General features: G+C 33.5%; 1 protein-coding gene across 1 annotated transcript; it reads right to left on the minus strand.

The window, feature by feature from the left end:
* Positions 1-9,654: 9,654 nt before the first annotated feature.
* LOC143201935 (uncharacterized) lies at positions 9,655-22,594 on the minus strand. The gene is made up of 7 exons (XM_076413140.1): positions 22,436-22,594; positions 17,166-17,320; positions 14,429-14,646; positions 11,662-11,722; positions 11,325-11,600; positions 9,881-10,007; positions 9,655-9,824 (listed from the first exon to the last, which is right to left on the minus strand). Exons 1-7 carry the CDS (start codon positions 22,577-22,579, stop codon positions 9,747-9,749), a joined length of 1,059 nt encoding a protein of 352 aa, XP_076269255.1. The 5' UTR covers positions 22,580-22,594; the 3' UTR covers positions 9,655-9,746.
* Positions 22,595-23,603: the final 1,009 nt, after the last annotated feature.

Genomic DNA, 23,603 nt, shown 5'->3' on the forward strand with positions numbered 1-23,603 from the left:
TTTATGACAATCCTGCGTATTTACTTTAGTTGCAATAAAAGCTTTTGCCAAAAATTGTAAATAATATTTAAAACGCTATGAAACGCTCCTAATTTGTGGCACAGTTGTTGTAGATAAGAAAGATATCAAGCAAAAGCTCTCATCCAGTCCTATATATCGGCCAGATCTTCCCAGGCCAAGATCAATGCCACAGCTGTATTTAACCTCTTTATTTCAGATCTGCCGAGAAAAGAGTACAGAGACGTCTCGTTTTACGCCGATGACACTGGTTTCTTTACGGCCTCCAGGCTTGAGGTAACCATTCAGGAATGTTTACGGAAGCAGCTCGATCATGCGATCAAGTGGTTCAAATTCTAGAGGTTGCAAACCAACCCCTGAAAACCCAGGCCATTATTTTCGATAAGAAGAGTTACGCAGTGCATTACGAATCACTATGTATTCTCAAAATACAAAAATTATGATAGCTAAATACATGCCTTCAATCATATATGTCAAATACTTTGATAAGCAATATTTCTGTTACTGAAGTCACATGCAGTAAAAGGTACTAAGCAGAGATCAATTTTTCAGAGATAATTTTCAATATGCGGTACTCATCCCTCGGTATTATGACCTGGGTGGGTGGGATGATGGCTCCACCTTTTCTCCGCCATCTCTTTACGAGGGATGGACGGAATCCCTTTTCCTGAAGTGATTTTCTAGCTTGGTCTTCCGTTATTGATTTCAGTAGACTCTGATGACTCCCTTGAGTTGCCTCTTCTGTATGGATGCGAAGGAGTGAAAAGGACACTTAATCTCCTCTAGGATCTTGGTTGCCGGTCACTAGTCGTCAACGGTTTTGGGGTAGAATACCACTCCCTCGGGTCTTGTCCTCGTGTTGCCGAATTCGATTGTACTATTTTGAAATATACGGATTTCCTTCTTTATTTTATGGCTTTAGGTTGGCCTGAGTTGGTGCATTTATTCTCCTTCAGTTTATTGTTTATACATGTCTTGTTCACTACATGAGGAAAAACTAGAGTTTACCTCCCTTTTCCCCTTCTGTGGTGCCTGTAGGAAGTTCTGTATTTCGTGATCCATTTTGTCCTGTGTTTGATTTTCCATTTCAATTTTCCTGATTCAATTGTTCTTTTGATAATCCGTGATCTCATCTTTGCGGGCCCCTATCACTATATTAGTGCGCGTGGTTCCGGGGCATCCTCATTCATGTCTTGGAGAACTTTAATTGAAAATAATCGTATCATTATTGGCCCTCAGCGGAAATTGCGTAAAAATATTCTAATCGTCCAGTGCCTCACAAAACCACAATTTTTCCTTTACATACGAATTTTCGACAGTACGGTATGACAGAAGACTTGGTCTGGAAGACAACGGACGTCTCGTAACGCTGAAAATATGGCTCTTGCGCGCGATAGTGTTGCAGAGTCTCCAGAAACATCAATTCGGAGATATTTCTGCACGCAGTTTAAAGCGAATTTTAAAAACTGATTTGAAAATGTGTGTTTCTTTCTTGTTAATGTCTTGGAAAACTTTTATCCTTCCCTCCTTCCGTTTAACCTCATCACCGAATTGTTTGATTTGGAGTTGTAGCGCTTCATTGATTGTTCTTGTCATTGAATTTTCCATTTTGAAGAGGAAGTTCTGTGAGTTCAATAACTGTTCCGGTGTTAAGGTTGTATTTGGTGTTGATTGTGCCATTGGGGAATCTTTTGCTTTGTTTTCGGATTCCAAATTAGACTGCGGTTCGGATTGTTTTAGTTTCTTTGAAAAGCTCTTTAAAAGCTTTTCATCATGATTGACTTGTTTCCTGGGCCTTTATTTAAAAAACAATCGCAGGTAGCCTGGTTTTATTTCTACTAATCGTATAGATATTAGTAATCAGGTTTCTAATTTAGATTAATATTTTTATGATTATTTATTACAGTCATCTTTCATAACAGGTCAATTGAAAAGTTCCGGGCCTACTATAGTAAAACACATTTCTTGGAAAAATTAGTTTCTTTTATTCAACATAATTCCCTTCAAGGGTGATACACTGTTTATAGCGACCCTCCAACTTTTCGATACCATTTTTGTAGTACGATTTGTCTTTTGCTTCAAAATAGGCCTCAGATATGGTGATCACCTCTTCATTCAACGAGAATTTCTTCCCATTATTTTGCGAGCATTATGTTGGGATCTGAGAATAGGAAAGAGTCGCTCAGGGGCCAGATCTGTAGAATGCAGTGGATGAGGAAGCAATTCGAAGCCCAATTCATGCCATCGATTTCACTGACTTGTGACATGGTGTATTGTCTTGAAGAAGCAGCACTCACAAAAAGAATTTTCTTCAAATGCGGTGGTTTTCCCGCGATTTCGTCTTTCAAATGGTCCAATAACGCTATGTAATAGTCGCTGTTGATGGTCTTTCCTTTTTTAATGAAAATTATTCCATACCAAAATACAGACGCCATAAACTTACCAGCCCACTGTTGCGTTTTCCCAGGCTTTGTAGCGGGTACATCGTCTGCAGTCCACTCAGATGACTGTCGATTGGACTTCGGAGTGAAATGATGGAGCCATGATTCATCCATTGTCACATATCGATGCAAAACTCGAGCTTATTATCTTCAAATACTGCTCCGAATCATTAACTCGTAGATGTTTTTGGTCAAAAGTGAGCTCTCGCGGCACCCACTTTGCACTGAGCTTTCTCATACCCAAATATTCGTGAATAATATGATGTACACGTTCAGTTGATATCTTTAAAGTGTCTGCTATTTCATTCAATTTCAATTTGCGGTCATTCAAAACCATTTTGCGGATTTTTTAATGTTTTCGTCGGTAAAAACCTATTTTGGGCGTCTACTGCGTTCACCGTCTTCGGTACTCATTACTTCCAAACTTAGCATACTGCTTTAGCTGCTGATTTGGAATATATTTTGGTTGCGGTTTGTGAAATATGCTTTTCTAGGGTGTTCACTTAACGATATATATATATATATACATTCATTGCAATTATCCTATCGCCTAAAAACACCCGAATCTCCAATTTGTTTCGAACCTCTTGACATAATCCCATTGCGCGCCCGTCTTTTTTACGGTCTCCCCACACTACACACATACAGCCATTGGCCCCCGAAAGAAAACGATATATGGGAAAGCCATTATGCCCAAATAAAGAAATCGGAATAGAAACGGCGGCGGGCGCGTATGCCGGATTCTTCGGCAAATTCGCGTATTTTCGGGATTTGCGAGAGCGTGCAAAAGGCGGCCGCCATCTCGCCGGCAAATCCTTTCAAATAGTATATTGGATTCGGTCCGCTTTGCCTAGTGACGGGATCTTATTGGGAGATGGCACTCCATCAGGGAGGAAAATGGCCCACGGCGTTTCTTTTCGCTGCCTTCTTTTGCGACCCGAATGGGTTCGTTTCGGCTTTCAATCGCACATAAATATATGTTAATGTTCTGCGGTCCGACAAACCGGGTCTTTATTGTGGCTTGCGAAGACTCGCCGCGATATGGAGCCCATGCTTTCGGATACGGTTAATGCAATAATAACAGGTCAATTAAAAAGTCCCCGACCTGACACGTAGATGGCGCTACTAGAATTAAATCCATACGTATTTTAGTTAGCCCTAACCATCAAAAGATGCGTGTATAAATTTGGCAGATATCGCATCATTAGTTTGTGAATTATAGCATTTTGAGTGAAGCAACTTTTGTAATTGTGCAAAAAATTTATAAAAAGGAATTTCGCGTGTTGATAAAATATTGCTTTTTGAAGGGAAAAACATAGTTGAAGCAGAAACTTGGCTTGATGTCGAGTTTCCGACACTGTCCCAAGAAAATCAACCATGAAGGATTGGTATGCTAAGTTTAGACGTGGTGAAATGAGTACCGAAGAGGGTGAACGCATTGGACGCATAAAAGGAGTTGTTACCAACGAAAACATTTAAAAAATCTACAAAATGATTTTGAATGGCCCTATGGTAGGTCAGGGAGTTTTCAATTGACCTGTTATTTTGACACCAAAAAAAATAAAAAAAAAAATATATATATATATATATATATATATATATATATATATATATATATATATATATATATATATATATATATCCCTATAGGTCGAAAGAACTGTACGGGGCACTGAAACCTATTTAAAACAAATATTCTGAAAACTTGTACGGATTTTTTAAAACCCAATTATTGCAGCTTGACCACCAATACAATATACGATTGCTGCTTTAGCGTTTATGCATCTCTTTGACCAGATTATATTCCAATGCCGCTCAACAAATCCCCAAAAGAGGGGAAGCCCATATAGACGCGTCATCGGTCATTCTTTTCCATCGGTTTCGAGCATTCGACAAAACCACCTCCCACTCCCACAGTGTCGCCCCCTTCTCCTCCTCCTCGCCCCTGATCAACGCCGGTGCCGATTCGAATGGGTCCCGTAAGCGACTCGATAAAATCCCGCCGCCACCACCGCCAACTAACGCCGTAAACTTCCAAAATCCGTTCGGAATTGTGACTTTTATAACGGACCAAAGCCGATTCAGTCGATTCTTTAGCGTCGGCCATTACTGCCAACAAAAGCCAAATAAAAAACGAGATGATATAAAGAAACGCAAATCGAGATCCCACCGACTTCGATCGTATTCTCCTACGTTTGGGGACGCGGGGAACTTATATTGCTATAAAAATATATTTTTATTTTGATAAGCAGGTACCTGTATAACAATAAATGTTTTGTGGTTCCTCTACGGAATCGACTATATATCTGTGGCTGTTAAATAACAGGTATGTATAACAATCTGAGAGATAGATGGCGCTACTAGAAGCGCTATATGTTCCTTAGTTAGCCCTAATCCTCAAAACATGCGTGTATAAATTTGACAGCTGTCGGATCATTAATTTGTGAATTATAGCACTTTGAGTGAAGCAACTTTTATTATTGTGAAAAAAATGGATAAAAAGGAATTTCGCGTGTTGAAAAAATATTGCTTTTTGAAGGGAAAAAATACAGTTGAAGCAAAAACTTGGCTCGATACCGAGTTTCCGGACACTGCCCCAGGAAAATCAACCATCAAGAATTGGTATGCTAAGTTTAGACGTGGTGAAATGAGCACCGTAGACGGTGAACGCTGTGGACGCCCAAAAAAGGTTGTTACCGACGAAAACATATAAAAAATCCACAAAATGACTTTGAATAACTGTAAATTGAAATTAAATGAAATAGTAGACACTCTAAATATATCAACTGAATGTGCACATCATATCATTCACGAATATTTGGGTATTAGAAAGCTCTGTGCAAAGTGGGTGCCGCACGAGCTCACCTTTGACCAAAAACAACGACGAGTTGATGATTCGGAGCAGTGTTTGAAGATGATCAAGCATAATAAACCTGAGTTTTTGCGTCGATATGTGACAACGGATGAAACGTAACTCCATCATTTCACTCCGAGGTCCAATCGACAGTCATACGAGTGGACTGCACACGATGAACCCGCTCCAAAGCGTGGGAAAACGCAACAGTCGACTGGCAATGTTATGACGTCTGTATTTTGGAATGCGAATGGAATAATTTTCATTGACTGCCTTGAAAAAGGAATGACCATCAACAGGGACTATTACATAGCGTTATTGGACCGTTTGAAGGATGAAATCGCCGAGAAACGGCCGCATTTGAAGAAAAAGAAAGTGCAGCTTCACCAAGACAATGCACCGTGTCAAAAATCCATGAATTGGGCTTCGAATTGCTTCTTCATCCACCGTATTCTCCAGATCTGGCCCCCAGCGACTATTTCCTGTTCTCAGATCTCAAAAGAATGCTCTCTGGTAATAAATGTTCGTTGAATGAATAGGTAATCGCCGAAACTGAGGCCTATTTAGAAGCAAAAGAAGAAAAATGGTATCGAAATGTTGGAGGGTCACTATAATCAGTGTATCACCCTTGAAGGGAATTATGTTGAATAAAAAAACTAATTTTGCCAAAAAAATTTGTTTTACTATGGTAGACCGGGGACTTTTCAATTGACCTGTTATTTAACAGCAATCATTTTGAGTTACTTTCTGTAGAACACATCCATCAATAAGATCGCCAAATGTATTTATGTTCAATTGTATTCAAATCTACTTTGAAGATAAGTATTTGAAATACTAACTACAAAATGCATCATCGTCAGGTATTTGAAATACAAATTATAAGTAACATTTAAGAATTAATTGAAACAAAATAAGTATTTGTCAATTAGGTATTTTAATTACAAGTAATTTTATTACTGCCCCGCCCTGATTGCTTGTAAATCAATTAAAGTAAAAATTAATTAGGTGAGTGATCATTGAGATTAATGATTGATGAGATTATTGTATTAAGCATATTTAATAAAATATGTTAATTGTTAAATATACCTTAATAATATAGACTATCGACTTAATAACTAAATTCCAAGAAAAAATCCAAAATCTGAAAGAAACTGCTTGGACGGTATTAATTAAATAAACCATTATTTTAAGGTCGATTTATCTTATTAATCAGCATTCGATCATTTACTCGATTATTCGACTGAGGGTGTCACCCAGTATCCCGAATAAAAACAGGATATCTTGCCTGCGGGATAATCCCGTCCAGTTTTATTAGTTTTTTTTCCCGTTTGTCCACGGATCGAGCCACTGTGTGGCCGTGTGAGTACAAACAACGAACGGTGCCTTATTGAGCGAGAAGAATGGATCAACAGGGGCCATCCGGTTCAATATAAGAGACTCCTTGTGTCCAGAGTCAATAGCGCGGCGTGAACTGTAAACAGCCCGAAGCTGTTCATTTTTGTTGGCCCGTCAATACCTCCAACGATCTGGGATAATATTGTCGTTTTTGCAACGCCGCAAAGGCGATTCATGCGACGACGCTATATGGCCTTCGGTAAACAGTTTTCATTTTCCTTTATTCTCATATAGATTTGTCGAATTTGTATATATAGTCATTGCAATAAAAAACGGCCAGTGCACCTCATAGATAACTTCGAATGTACTACCAAATTAATTTTGTAAAAAGCGGATTTTTCTTCTAATTTTATTATTTAAAAGTAATCTAACTAAAGGGAGACAAAATTGCTGTTTGATGTGTCGCAACATGTAACGGAATGAGTCTATAAAGTTCGATTTGTGTTTGTAGTGGTCGACACAAATGGTAATAATAAAAGGTTATAAACCGGCAAATATTCTTTCGGCGCTTGTTTTAATACACTTCAAGTAGCTGTTTAATAAGTGTGAACACTTCGAAATACTTCGAACAAGAATGGAGGCCCCTCTTGCCAGTAAAATGCGTTTCACCAAAGTAATTGCAGTAAGTAATTGCAATTTTATTGGAAATATTTTTTAAATATCACCTTTATACTAACGCTTTTCAAGGTCAAATTATTAAATCTATAAAAAAAGTGAATAGTTGGCAGTTCTAAAAGCTTCTATAGAAAACTTAATGATACGCAGCTCCTTGAAGGATGTAAGTCATCCTTTAGTAAACATAGAATTTCAATGGTGTAAAGATAACTAAAGAAGACGTCTAATGGAACCTTGAGATATAGCTTTTATTATAATACCATTTTTAAAAGCATATAATAAAATTGTTACATATTTCAAAAGGGTTCCTTTTTCTAGGCCACTCTTGGCAAAACACCAATAAAGAGTATTAAGACAAAAAAAAGTTGACCGATAAAAGTTAGAGTAACATTTTATTAGGTTTTGTCAGTCCTAATGTTTTTTAATAACTCATTGCAATTAATATGTTATTATTCATGGTGGAAGCAGATATAGCTTTATGTATGGAGCTGAGTTAGTGTTTGATCACTCGGTAGATATATTTATTTAATGTTTTTTAGCTTGTGAACATCAGAGTATTTAAAATATTATAGTAAAAATGAAGACACAATAAAACTAATAAGATATATTTTATTTAAATATAATTAACTTTTTAAGTAGTGTTGGGAACTATCGACTGAAATAGACTATCGACTGTTTAGTAATTGATTTCTTTTTACTATAAACTGTTTCGGTCGCTATTTTTGGTTCGACTGATTTTATTACTTTTTACCAGTGATTGTTTCTGTCGCTATTTTCGGTCCGATTGATTTTGTTATCTATTTGCTATCGACTGTTTCAATCGTACTTTTACTATTTTTGGTTCTACTTGTTTCGTCCGACTGATTTATAACGTTCTAGCTCGGCCGTCCTGGCAGCGACCTTGACAAAAATGTACCCAATTTATACGTAATATATGCAGTTTTATGATTTTTTTGGTAGTTTGCTTGTAAATAACAATAAATTGTATATTAATATTATAGCATTTTGGTACGATATTTTTCAAGATTGTTAATGTAATAGGCTAAAAAGATTAAAATTGGGAATAATCAATAGTAAAATTTGACTATTTTTATGGCAAAAATAGTAATGAATAGTAGACTGAAAATAGTAATTATTATTTTCGGTCGCTAGTTTTTTGACTGTCGACTGTTTTGCGATTATCGACTGTTTCGACTGTTTTCAGTCGATAGTTCCCAACGCTAGTATTAAGCAAATATTCCAAATTAACATATATGAAAATATACTACATAATCTTAAAATTTTTATATGTTATAGTTTTTTTTTTCATTACAAAAGTAACATAACTTTTAAATACTATTAAATATATTGCCATATAAATAAGTTCCCTTTGAATTGAACATGAATAAATAAATTTGTATATTTACAATAATAACCTTAATATTAATAAATAAAAAATAACCAAAAATAAATGTAATATTTCTAAAAGTAACTGATTTTATATTGCTACATTTCATTATTAATAAAATATTTAATATTTTATTTAAATATTTCATATACCATCAAATACAAAATATACATCATATAAAAACTATCTAATCTATTTATGTTTTCAAGAGATATGAAAAATATTTCATTACCTATATATATGACCTTTTATTTTTTAATATTTTCTTTGGTATGTATCTATTATAAATACATAGTTGTATAATGTTCATATAAGCGGTATTATATTTAGGCGTGACAATGATAAATATCCCATTTTTACCCTTTACAATTTTGTCGACCTCCCTAATGCACAAAAACAAACTCCAACTATCGTTTTACAAATAACAATATCCCATTGAGGTCGCTCCACAAAATTGATTGTATTAAAAAATGCAATTATTTGCTGATATAGAATATTACTGAGGTAGGTGTCATACATTAAGTGATATACATAATTTCTAATCAAGCGAAGATATTGCTTCATTCACTGATAAATTTGGCCTCAGCTTTGTTAAATTACATGAATTATACTGACAAGTTTGAATAAATTCGGTATCATTTGTCACTGCTAAGTTTCCTCGAAAACACAATATATACATATATACCCAATTCTAATAAATATTACTGAAAATCAAAAAATTGATCTTGTTATTCATTCATCAAATCATCCATGCACATTTATTTTTCTATTGATTTTAACAATATTGTGAATCTACTAAGTAATATCTGAGAGGTTAAAACAACGAATAGCTAAACATTTCCGCTAATGTTCTCTTAAGAATACCAGCGCTATAGACTATAAAAATATGTACAAGATTAATAATTTTTATAATTTAAACATTATTTTCATACAAACAAAAATCATTTATTAGCGGTTGTAGATGTATTTACTAAAAAATAACATCCTACACTACATACAAACATTGTATCATGTTATGGTAAGTCACTAAAAGAGTTCATCGGTTTTTCTTTGAGAATGGTTTATAAGTTTTACACACACAACACGTAGGTATCCAAAACATATCGGTATAAACCTGAAAATATATATTTCACACAATATATAACACCTTATTCATAGAAATTGTGTTACCTCGGTACCACCATCGGGAACCAGCGTCAATAATCTCTTCTGTAAATAGTGTTGTTCGCACACTGACTTGTATCCAAGAGGCAATTTACACCTGCTATCCATACATGGTTTACCTTCTACTCCAGGTCTAGAAAATGATCAGATAATGTCAAAAGTTATTCAAAAACGATAGAAAAAAAATATAAATGCTTTTCAGGAGCTTTTTAAAAATTAACTTTTTGTAAAAAATTTTGACGGATGATGAAAATAATATATTTAATAGAGACAGAACAAACTCACATATTTACCTCAAAGTATAGAAGATCTTGAACTGAAAACCTGAAATATAATTGAACAAATTCGGTATGCTACAAAAGAAATTACTCCGACATCAAGAGAAAGCATATAACCAGAAATGCTGTAGACAAAACAGTATTTAATAGAATTTGTAATCAGATAAATCAAAAGATTAAAGAATATATATAAAGTTGTTTCGAAATATATGTATGTGAATTAAGCCCGAAAGAAGACAAAGATTACTCGCTATGGAAAGCAACTCGAAGATTTAAAGGACCAGTTATAAGTAGATTAAGTACAAGTAGCGGTCAACATGATCTATAAATGGACTAAAAACTGGAAAATACAGCTTAATAGTACCAAATATATCCATGTTAACTTTACGTTGCCGCGAAATGACAATAAATCTAGTTATATCACTTGACGGATGCCCGATTCCTCAAGCAGAATCAGCCAAATACCTCGGAATATATCTCGATGGTCGGTTAAACTGGAAACATCACGTCAGACAAGAACCAGAGCAGATTAGACTCAAAGTCAAACAACTGTACTGGTTAGTCGGAAAATACTCTCAACTTGGCTTAACATCAAATAGATTTCAGTCAATCATAAAGCTAATTTGGACCTATGAGATACAAATATAGGGTAGCACTAAGACATCCAAACCAACTAGTAATCCAACGTACCCAAAAAATGTTCTACGATTAATTACCAATCCGTATCGTTATACAACCAAGAGCTGCACAATGACCTCGAAATCAAGTGGATACACCAAGTGATCCAATAATTAGCCTAAAATCTAACCATTAAGAAGATTGCTAAACCATAGCAACGTGAAAATAATATAGCTACTCAACAACACGCAGGAAATCAGAAGTTTGAAGCGAACCGAAGCACATTATTACATTAAGCGTATTTTTACGTTTGGTTTAATTAGATTCGTTTCATTTTTAAAATACACACTGATGTATTAATCCCGTACTCGCCTTGCTTGTGTATTAATAGAAATACACTAGAACAGTAGTAATATATAATGCATATCTAATGTATAATGTAATTAATTAATTTTATTGTGCTAGAAAATGAAAGTAGTGAAAATGATAAAGTAAAACTGTCAAATATAATTCACTTTCATGGCTTAATTTAAAAAAAGAACACCAAAACTTACTCGCAAATCTGTGACTTTATCATCTGTGTCATTCGAACCCTTGGGATATTGATCAAGTACAACCATTCTCCACGAACGGTCGACTTCGCTACTTTGGGATAAATAAAACTCGTTTTGGATCCGCAAAGGCCATAATCCACCGCCTCCAAAAGTTCCTCCTGTGGTTCCTTCCTTCCTTCCTCCTGTCGTTTTATTCGCCTCTGAGCGATCAACTTCAACGAAGCCTCTGATATATTCGGATACACCTCCAGTACCTTCCTCGGCACCCGATTATACCTGAAAGCATCACAATACGTCATGAGTATTCTGTTGAAATACCGATCCAATTCGTCAATACCGTAAAGGAGTTTGAGCTTTGGGTACCCTCCAGTACAGGCTATATGCATCACTTGAGGTATCTAAAACAATACTCAAAAATTAATCTGGAAAATATAAATTCGGTGTAAGGAGCTTGAATAAAAACAAAATCAACTATTAAAACATAATATAATATATTTCATACACGATATACAAAACAACAATATCCCAATTTAAATGGTTAAAGTTTTAAGAATCTCCTTATCCTTTTCAAGTCCTCTCTTATCTCGTCATTGGATGATGGAGTTGATTTTTCGGCATCTTCATTTTCTAAAAATAAAAACATTTATATCATTCATATTTACGATAAGGATCATGCCTTAAACATACCGTCTACTATGTGATGTTGATGATAATATGGTGAAAATTATCCTAGAGTATTTGTGTCACATTTTATATTTATTTTTTTAAGTCTTTGTGTTGGAAATGAAGAAATATTAATAAGTGAGGGAGAAGAAATATCTTGGAATTATACTTAGAGGGCTTTCTTAATAGAAAAGTGAGCAGGCAAAAATATCATACTGTAACAGAAAACTATTCAAGACAAGGCTGTTTGATCAATTTTTATTGGTTTTAGACCATTAAAAGGGATAAAAGACCAAAAACCTTCAGTTAAATGGCCAGTCCAATGGCACAATGACAAGGTGTAAATGTTAGGAGATATTCTTGTGATTAAGAATTAACAAAAAATTTTTAAAAAAATAAGAAAACAGTTTTATAATATGACAATGGCCAAAAATGCAGAGGCTTTGTAGTATCATAAAAAGTACATATAATGATTAGTGAGTGATGAATAACAATAATTCTGTTCAAAAACCACTATCCTATATGAAACAATGAAACTGAAATTGAAAATTTAATAACCTTATTTTTAGTTGCGAAATCTTTATTTTTATTTCCCAATATCTTCAAGGCATTAATTTATTGAAATTATTTGCTAAAACTTGCAGCATATTTTCGAAAGACTATGATAATTTAGCAAATTTATTAATCCTATATCATTTAACGAAGAATTTGAATTGATCCTATATATTTTCAATATCTACTCTTCCAAGTACAAGGTACCGTTCTGTTAGTTAGACATCTCATGCATTTTATTCAATTGAATCTACATGACTTAGACTTGCTATTATCCAATCACAATGCAAGTTTCAATCGAGTTGGTTTGCTCTTCTTTGAAGGATTTCCTGACTGATCGTCGATCTAACAGATCGTTCTTTTATACCAGCAACAGGGAATGTGGGAATTTTTACTGAATATCATCTAATACTTCATTCAAACATTCATTATTTTAAATTATATTGCTTAGCAATGTCAATTTTCCAAATATTCTCCAATAATTTTCACAGGATCAATTTAATACAATAACTGTAATATTTACCACAAAACCCATTACAACTGATAACAATACCTGGGCTAGAAATGATAAAGATAAAGCGGAAGATTTCTCTGAATATTTAAAAACAGTATTTAATCCGTACCCATCTGAAATATCCGCAACAGAACAAAATAACATAGTTGACTTTCTTAACACTCAGTTTCAAATGGATCTGCACATGAGAAATCTACTGTTAAGGAAGTAAAACAAACAATACATAAGGAAATCAATTCTAAAAAGCTCCTGGTTTTGACCTAATAACTGCAAGAATATTAAAAGACCTTTCACTAGCAGAAAAGTGGCTCAAATCATTATGATTCTTAAACTTGGGAAAAAATCAGAAGAGGTTTCTTCTTATCGTCCTATAAGCCCGTTATCTGTTATCTCTAAACTATTCCAAAAATTATACATTAAGAGGCCAAATCTAAATTATCATTAGATAACAAGGTTTTGCTGTATAAGTCGATACTTAGGGCCATTTGGACCTGTGATATTGAACTGTGGGGTACTACTAGCAAATCTAACATAGATATCCTCGAGAGATTCCAGAATAAAGTGTTGCGAGTCATCGTCGATGCTCCATATTACCTGTCCAACAAACTGAATCAGCACGATATCCCCATAGAACCCATAACGAGTGTTATTCGGAGTGTTAGTGCGAAGTACTCCGACAGTCATCCCAATGCGAGTGCCAAATAGTTAAATGTGCACGATGACAATGAAGTGTATAGGCTCAAACGCAAACTGCCATACGAACTGATTAAGACACATAGAGTGAAATTTAATAATCTCTAGAATAAGTTAGAATAGTATCTAGAATAAGATTTACATTATAAGTTGTACAGTAGATCATTTACTGAAATGATCTACTACATGTCAGGATAGTTATATTATATTAAATTACTGAAATCATGTAAAAATAATTATTGCCCACGGGCAGATTGCTAACGTTCTAGAAGATTAATACAAAAAAAAAAAGTTACGACAAAAAGTGCAAAATGGGTCCTCCAATTATGTATGTATAAAGTAACAGCCATGTCTCTGTGAATATGACGCTTATATATTTTCATTACAAAGCTAAAATACCAGTAGATATACTTGTATCAATAAAAATTAATAAATCTCCTTATTATATTGGTTATTTTACGTAATTTTTTCTAATATAATTGGCATTATAGTTGCCATTTTACGTACCGTTTTAATTATTTTCAATATAATTGTGAATTCTACTAATTATAATATAGATTAGATTCAAAAATATTCACAAATCATTAAAATATTATTAGAAATAAGAGAAAAAAGCTTGTGAGTTATGATGATGGTTAGACGTGATAGACAAATAACGTCGTACGTCACCAAATATACCCACCTACTATATGGGGTTTGTATGGGTGAGGGGGTAGAGGTGGGTACAGCGTAGCGTTGAAGTTCCATGTCCCAGAGCGTCCAAATTCAGGTCTTCGGCTTAAAAGTTCCGAAGAATCATTTTTATCAGAATTGAAATTAGGTCCATCATCCAACGATTCATCGATCAAGAACTTGGACACGTCGAATTTGCTGTTGGCCAAAGCGTATAATATCTGCTCCCTGAAAAAATAAACAGAAATCTTTGTGAAGAATATCGAAATAACAAACCGAATCCACAAATTCCGAAAACAATTTAAAACATTATGCCTATAAATTCGTTCTAATCGACTATTTTTCAATTTTAAGCTTTATTGTGAGAAATCGGTAGAATGTCGAGCCAAAAGAACACAAAAATAATGATATAATTTAGTGGCATATACACAAAATTAAATTACGAACCAAACAAATCTAATTCGTTACTCGTACCGACTTCAGAGTTATCAGTTAGTAGTTAAAATAATATTGTAAATAGATAAATAGGTTTAGGCAAATATTAAGCTAAATTGTATGTATATAGTAGAATATAAAATACGTGTAGTAAATAGGTTAAATAAGTTGTTTGTTTATTTTTATTTAGTTATTACATCGATTATGTACATATCTTATTTTAAAATGCTTTTTTTTTTGGTGTTAAAGATCTAAAATGAATTATTTTTTACATTTTAGTGAGTTCCTTATTTATTTTTTGAAGTCGGTTCAATTTTTTTGTTACAAAAATTGTATATACATAGTAACATAATCCGTTGTAAATCCTTTAATTAACAGACCTAATAATAAATAAACGCAGAAAACCTTGTCACTTCGTCAATCGCGTAAAAGTTCAATAAACCAGTAATGATTTCGATAGGAAATCGTTTAAAAACTAACTTCGCAGTCAAAAGGTCGGTAAATGCTGGGAAAATACGCTCTTAATGTGAAACAAATTCCAATCTAATTATTCGGGCTGATCTAGTTGGAAAACACAACGGATTTAACAGAAAATACTTGTTTTTTTTTTGGTGGAATTAATGTTGGTTGGGATTTACTGTAACTGAAATAATATTATATTAGTTTATACTCAGAATGATTTAATAAATATTTCAATACTAAATGAAGATTTATATTGCCTTTTAAAGACGTTTTAAAAAATTAACAATCTTTGTTAAAACCTAATTATCAATTATTATCTTGTATAGATTCTTGTTCATTAAATTTATATAAATTCCTTCTCTATTTCTTTTTAAAACTAATGTGTTCGAGAACAAGTACTTTCTCGTGGTTCGGTACAGTCCTCGGTATTAAGCCTTCAAACTGGCCAATGAACAACTTTAAAGACCGTCCCAGGGGACATCCGGTCTTATCCAGCTTGGCTAATGGCTTGATGTGACGGAGATGGTTATTCCTTATAACAAATTTTATGCTGTTGCCAAGAGATATTGCCTACAATTCCAATCACAAATGTAGAGTACATCCATGCCCTGCGGGATACGAACCTGCGACAATCGCCGTAGTATCATTTAGAAAATAAAAGTAAGTTATTCAATTATTTTTCTGAAATTCATGGTTTCTCTTGGATTAGGCTTTGGTCCTATTAATGGAATCAAGTCCAAAATACTTCCTGGGAAAGCCTGTGTATACTTTATACAAAAGGTGATTTTTATATGTTACTATTTTTTGATAACAATAAAATGCAGGTTTGCTGAACAAAAACACTAGATGTTTCGGTAATTACTTTCCGATTTTACGAATATATTTCAAACACAAGCCTCACAAGTCACAAACTACTGTACGAAAAGGTATATTTGTGGCACGTATTACCATTCTTATTTTCAAAAAAGGAAAAGAAAAAAATCCGATGAAAGCCTTTATTTGCTGGTGGAGATATAGATTGAAGGTGCTCTGATGAGATGATGTAGATGATGATTGTAGCGTTCAAGAGAAAGAACGTCCTAGTAGGCTGAAGATGTGGAATTATAAGAGTTATTGGATGAAAACCAAGCACAAATAAAAAAAACAGTTGCAAAAGAATTGAATGTGAACCGAGTCGCAATTTGTGAACAGTAACAAGTGATGGGAAAGATCCAAGAGATAGAATGATGAGTGCCATATAAACTGAATAAAAATTTTTACAAAGAAGTAATTTTTACACCGCATGATAAAAATAATCAAGGGTTTCACCTGGTGAAGCCGACCCATCGACTGAAAAGCCAAATCGCTTTGGCCGCAAGATCTCCGTGTCCGGTGAGATATAATTAATAAAGAAAGATATTTATATAATATTTTAGAGTCTCCTTTTTACCAACAAGGGTTTATGTGGACTGGACCTACAGTTTAACGTGGGCTGCGAACTACGGTCCTCAGCATTAAGCCTACTAACTGGCCAGTGACCAACTCAGATATCATCCCAGAAGACATCCGGTCTTACCCATCCTCGTCACTGGCGTGACTGGGTTCATTTTCCTTGTCGGATTTTGTACTCTTGTCTGAGGACAATTACAAATGTTAGACAATCACAAACATACATTTACGACCATTCCCCAGTAGGGTTCGAACCCGCGACTATCACAACAGCTGGAGGACCGTCCTGTCAACTTTACCGCTCTGCTAACCAAGCCGACACGGAAAGGAATTACCGACATACCTGGTACTTACACATTATGGTTTTTCCAATCTGTCGTCTAATAAAAATTCTTTCGGTGTGACATTGGGAATAAACTTACAATGGATAGTGTTCGACGTCCTCGCAATACGTCATCCCTGGATCGGTCTTGCACGGTGGTGGATCATTGCGACCCGCCGCGACATACTTGTAGCCCGGAGGACCGGGATTGACGCCGCGCAGAGCCTCAGCAGCGCAAAGGAGCGACAGGGCAACCTGCAAACGAATAATCTAGTTCAGTCGCGAGACGGTACGAAAAAACTTCGAAAATCGACCAGGATAAGATAACAAGAATGCCAAGGTCGTACCTGGTAGCTTCGGCGTTCGTCCGAAAGAACGAAATCGAGACGTGAAAATTTTTAAGAATCTCTCAAAAATCACACGCTCTCGGGGGAATCCCCAAAATCGATTCTGATTAGCGCTGGGAACTATCGACTGTTTATTAATTGACTACTTTTTACTATCGATTATTTTTGGTTCGACTGATTATGTTATTATTTACTGTCGACTGTTTCAGTCGTGTACTTTTACTTACTATTTTTAGTTCTACTAGTTTCATTCGACTGATTTTTAACGTTCTGACTTTGTCGTCCTAGCCGCGACCTTGATTATTTATGATTATGATATTTATGTTTTTTTTATAACATCTTTATTAGATACGCTTAGTTCAATCTTAATTATTATTATTATTATTACAATTAATTTATTACTACTTTTCCTATGTGCTTGGATTAATTAACAAGCAAGACGAGTGCGAGAAAATACATCAGTATGTATTCCTCAATTATAAAATTATAATTATTTATTAATTATTAACTTATAGCTATTGTTTGCACTAATAATACACACTAAATGTTTACACAAGTTCGTATGGTTTTGTTCGTTTCAATCTCCTGTCATCCTGCGCGCCGTCCAGCAGTTGTATTGCTTCCGCGTTAGTATGATTTAGTAATTTACTTTCGTGTTTCAAGGCGAAATCCTGCACAACTTCGCAAATCCATTTGATTTCCAGGTCATCGTGCAGTTCTTCATTGGTTACATAGCGATAGGCATTGGTAATCAATCGAAGAACCTTGTTTTGATAGCGCTGTATGACTAACTGATTTGAATTTTTAGTGCAACCCCATAGGTCCAAATTGGCTTTATAATTGTATTATAGACCAACCTCTTTGATTTTAGATCAAGTTGAGAGTATCTTCCGACTAACCAGTATAGTTGTTTTATTTTGGTTCTAATGTGTTTTGCTTTTTGTCTAACGTGATATTTATGTTTATGACTATAATTTTTAGGATTTTTTTTGGTAATTTTCTTATAAATAACAATATATTGTATACTAATATAGCAGAATTTTGGAACGATATTTTCAAGGTTGTTAATGTAATAGGGTAAGAAGATTGAAGTTGTGACTGATAAAAAGTAAAATACCTTTGACTGTTTTTATGACAATAATAGGTAATATATCGATTACTCCCTCGATTTTTGTTAAAAAATATTTCCGTTCAATAATAAATAGAGCATTTACTTTATTTAAAAAGCTCTAGTAGTTTTAGTAGTAGTCAAGGATTAGTTATTTTTATGATTAGGTATACGTTTAATTCTTATTTAGAATATATGGTTATTGCACATCTTTAGTTTTTAGGTTTTGTTTAAGTTGCATTATGTTGTCTATATTTATTGTAATATATTATTTCAAAATAACAATTAACATATTAAAATTCGATAAAATATTTGTGGGGTATTATTCCAATCCATAGAAAAATACCATTTCTTTTAACAGATCCACAAAAAAATCAAATATAAAAGTAATTCTACTTCGTTTAAAATGAAATTATAAATTGCATGTTAATAGTAATCAGTAATATAATAATAATGTAATAGTACGTGAAGGAATATCTACATCTCCGTCTCGCTTATACTACCGTTAGAAAAAAGCACATACAAAATTAACTGCTCCAAGCCATTATCTCCATCCTTTCCTCGTTCACAATTTATACAGGAAAGGGTTCGTACACCTTCGTCTGACATCACGAATTGAACAAACAGTCGAACCATGAATTTGCTAGTTGCTAGTTTTTTGACAGTCGCTGTTTCGACTGTTTTTCGACTATCGACTGTTTCGATTGTTTTCAGTCGATACTTCCCAACGCTAATTCTGTTTAAGGATGGAGATGGAAACGGTAGCTTTGGCGGCATTTGGGAAAAATAACGTCCGATCAAAATGCGCGATCGCCATTCGGAGCGCGTACGAGCGGATGACATTAAATGTTTATTAATCAGACCGAGATGCAGTCATAGATTTAAATGTCCGCTTATTTAAATCGTATTAGTAATCGGAGGAATCGTTTTTAGGGTATATTCTAATGCGTAACGATGTAATCGACGGTATGTCGAAATAGATTCCTGATGGCACGACGGGTTTAGTGACCTCCGATGATTGGATCGAATTCTAGATCGTGTTCCAAAATACCTCGCACTAAATCTAGAAGAAAAATACGGGTCTCAGTCACTGGTATGGTTATTGATGTTCGGTATATACGGAGATAGTATATTAGATAGTAATATAGTAGATTTTGTTGCATTTTGGCAAAGCTGCTTCCATGGATACACTGTGACGAGTGTGTATTGCTCAGTTTACATGCCAAGTTCTCATCAATTTTGACGACTAAATACCTGGAAAGCAAAAAGCGAAGTTTTTTCGAAATTCGAATTTCGAATTATTTATAAACTGTATGATTTTCATTGAGGTGAAGTTGTTTGAGCTGAAATGACGACAAAAACATTGAAAATTGCAAAAGATCGTAAATTTTCACGACTATATACATGGAAAAAGTAAAAGATATTTATCCCTAGAAAATAGATAGTAATCTCAAAATATATGTATTTTGTTGCAAAAGAAACGAAAATCTATGCAAAATTGTTCTAGAATTAATAGTTTTTAAAATATGTGACATAAACAAAAATCCACTCATTTTCTGAAAATACACTTTTCTTTATATAACCGAAAAACTAAAGGTTATATAAAATTTTTCGCAATACCATTCGATTCAGCATAAAATTCTTTATAATCTATGTGATTTTCATTGAGCTGAAGTTATCTGAACTGAAATGACGACAAAAACATTCAAAATTGCAAAAAATCGCAAATTTTCACGACTATATACATGAAGAAAAAGCAAAAAATATTTATCCCTAGAAAATAGATAAAAATCTCAAAATATATGTATTTTGTTGTAAAAGAAACAAAAATCTATGCAAAATTGTTCTAGAATTAATAGTTTTTAAGATACGTGACATAAACAAAAATCCACTCATTTTGTGAAAATACATTTTTCTTTATATAACCAAAAAACTAAAGGTTATATAAAATGTTTCACAATACCACTCGATTCAGCATAAAATTCTTTATAATTTATGTGATTTTCATTGAGCTGAAGTTACCTGAACTGAAATGACGACAAAAACGTTCAAAATTGCAAAAAATCGCAAATTTTCACGAGTATATACATGAAAACAAAGCAGAAAATATTTATCCCTCGAAAATAGATAAGAATCTCAAAACATATGTATTTTGATATAAAAGAAACGAAAATCGAAGCAAAATTGCTGTATAATTAATAGTTTTTAAGATACGTGACATAAACAAAAATCCACTCATTTTGTGAAAATACATTTTTCTTTATATAACCAAAAAAGTAAAGGTTATATAAAATTTTTCACAATACCACTCGATTCAGCATAAAATTCTTTATAATTTATGTGATTTTCATTGAGCTGAAGTTATGTGAACTGAAATGACGACAAAAACATTCAAAATTGCAAAAAATCGCAAATTTTCACGAGTATATACATGAAAAAAAAAGCAAAAAATATTTATCCCTCGAAAATAGATAAGAATCTCAAAATATATCTATTTTGTTGTAAAAGAAACAAAAATCTATGCAAAGTTGTTCTAGAATTAATAGTTTTTAAGATATGTGACATAAAGAGAAATGCACTCATTTTGTAAAAATACATTTTTCTTTATATAACCTAAAAACTAAAGGTTATATAACATTTTTCACAAAACCATTCGATTCAGCATAAAATTCCTTATAATCTATGTGATTTTCATTAAGCTGAAGTTATCTGAACTGATATGACGACAAAAACATTCAAAATTGCAAAAAATCGCAAATTTTCACGAGTATATACATGAAAAAAAAGCAAAAAATATTTATCCCTCGAAAATAGATAAGAGTCTCAAAATATATATATTTTGATATGAAAGAAACGAAAATGGAAGAAAAATTGCTGTAGAATTAATAGTTTTTAAGATACGTGACATAAACAAAAATCCACTCATTTTGTGAAAATATGTTTTTCTTTATATAACTGAACAATTAAAGGTTATATAAAACTTATCATAATACCATACGATTCAGCGTAAAATTCTTTATAAACCATGTAATTCTCATCGAGCTAAGATTATTTGCAGTAAAATGACAGCAAAAATATTGAGAATTGCAAAAAATCGCAAATTTTCACGACATGACATAAAAATCTCAAAATATATGTATTTTGATGTAACAGAAACGAAAATCGAAGCAAAATTGCTGTAGTATTAATAGTTTTTATGATATGTGACATAAACAGAAATGCACTCATTTTGTGAAAATTAATTTTTCTTTATTTAACTGAAAAACTAAATACTATATAATAAAATAATAACAAATATTGAATGACGAATATTTTAATTGTTTATATGTAGCATTTTCATAGCCACAAGAGTGGACTAAGTTCAGGTAAGAGAAAATACTTGAGAATGAAAAAATGGAATATTAACCTAAACCAAATTATCCTCAACGGTAAATAAAATAAAACATTTTACGCCATCCGACGTATTCACCAGACATTGTTCCATGCGATAACTTTATTTGATCAATATCACACTACTCTTAAGTTTTTTAACGTATAACTAAATCACATACATTTGTATTAACTTATAAACCAAAACTAACAACAAAATATGTAAACTGTCCCTGTAGTTTAAAAATAAACATATACATATTTTAGTATTAGAAGAAATAGAGAGACAATAAATTTAAAAATAATCGTATCTAATAAGATGCTTTGTTATAATATATATTATTATTTATGATATGTTATGATGATATTCAGCGAGAACAATTTATATACACACCACTATTTTTATACGCATAAAAAATATTCCCATCTCAAAAAAAAGAAAGTGTTTGAAGGCAATTTATGTAAAAAATTCCGACTCTAATAGACGCGCATCGAAGACGGGAACTTGAACTTGAAAAACAAACTTGAACTAATTGGAATACTTACGCCAATCAAGTAGAAAATCATGGTGCAAGTGCTCGTGTCACCGTTGACCACCTGGTGCGACCTTTTCCTTATCAAACACTGAACGACGTCGAGTTTGAATGAATTAGTTCGAACATTTCTTGGCGGATTCATTCCCCTCCACATCTAGCCGACGACCTTGTCCCAGGGAATGTCATTGTTTACGATTTATGTACTACATTGGATTGGTCTCCTTTTTCGCATTGTTTTCTTTCGCGTTAGAAGATGATCTCGCTGAGTCTATATCGGGCTGCGACTGAGGCGTAGAAGTATATATTTCATAGATCATATTGTTATCGTTTAATGCATCATTGCAAATATTATTGGTTTCATTTATTAAGATCACTCCGAGGTTTAAACTATTTTATATGTACAAGAGATTGACAGAACTTTTCTTTATTAGACACTAACCAATCTTTTAGTTATAACAGATCTATTGAAAAGTTCTTAACCTGACACATAGATGGCGCTACTAGAATTAAATCCGTATGTTTTTTAGTTAGCCATAACCCTCAAAACATGCGTGTATAAATTTGACAGCTGTTGTATCATTAGTTTGTGAATTATAGCATTTTGAGTGAAGCATATTTTGTTATTGTGAAAAAAAAATGGATAAAAACGGAATTTCGCGTGTTGTTAAAATATTGTTTTTTGAAGGGAAAGAATACAGTTGAAGCAAAAACTTGGCTTGATACCGAGTTTCCGGACACTGCTCCAGGAAAATCAACCATCAGGGATTAGTATGCTAAGTTTAGATGTGGTGAAATGAGCACCGAAGATGGTGAACGCAGTGGATGCCCAAAAGAGTTTGTTACCGACGAGAACATTTAAACAATCCACAAAATGATTTTGAATGACCGTAAATTGAAATTGAATAAAATAGCAGACACTCTTAAGATATCAACTGAACGTGTACATCATATTATTCACAAATATTTGGGTATGAGAAAGCTCAGTGCAAAGTGGGTGCCGCGCGAGCTCACTTTTGACTAATAACAATGACGAGTTGATGATTCGGAGCAGTGTTTGAAGAAGATCAAGCATAATAAACTCGAGTTTTTTCATCGATATGTGACAATGGATGAAACATGGCTCCATCATTTCACTCCGAAGTCCAGTCGACAGTCATCCGAGTGGACTGCATACGATG

This window comes from Rhynchophorus ferrugineus, unplaced genomic scaffold (assembly GCF_030347505.1).
Source record: "Rhynchophorus ferrugineus isolate W39M unplaced genomic scaffold, kcgeb_rfMv2 rfM9, whole genome shotgun sequence".
Taxonomy (NCBI): Eukaryota; Metazoa; Arthropoda; class Insecta; order Coleoptera; family Curculionidae; genus Rhynchophorus; species Rhynchophorus ferrugineus.

What these genes read in the sequence shown, in the direction of transcription:
- LOC143201935 (XM_076413140.1), bottom strand. Translation starts at nt 22,579, where the DNA reads ATGTGGAGGGGAATGAATCCGCCAAGAAATGTTCGAACTAATTCATTC. An exon ending in TGATTTTCTACTTGATTGGC is followed by an intron (nt 17,321 to 22,435) that starts GTAAGTATTCCA and finishes ATTCGTTTGCAG; the next exon opens with GTTGCCCTGTCGCTCCTTTG. An exon ending in TTCCCGATGGTGGTACCGAG is followed by an intron (nt 9,825 to 9,880) that starts GTAACACAATTT and finishes ATATATTTTCAG; the next exon opens with GTTTATACCGATATGTTTTG.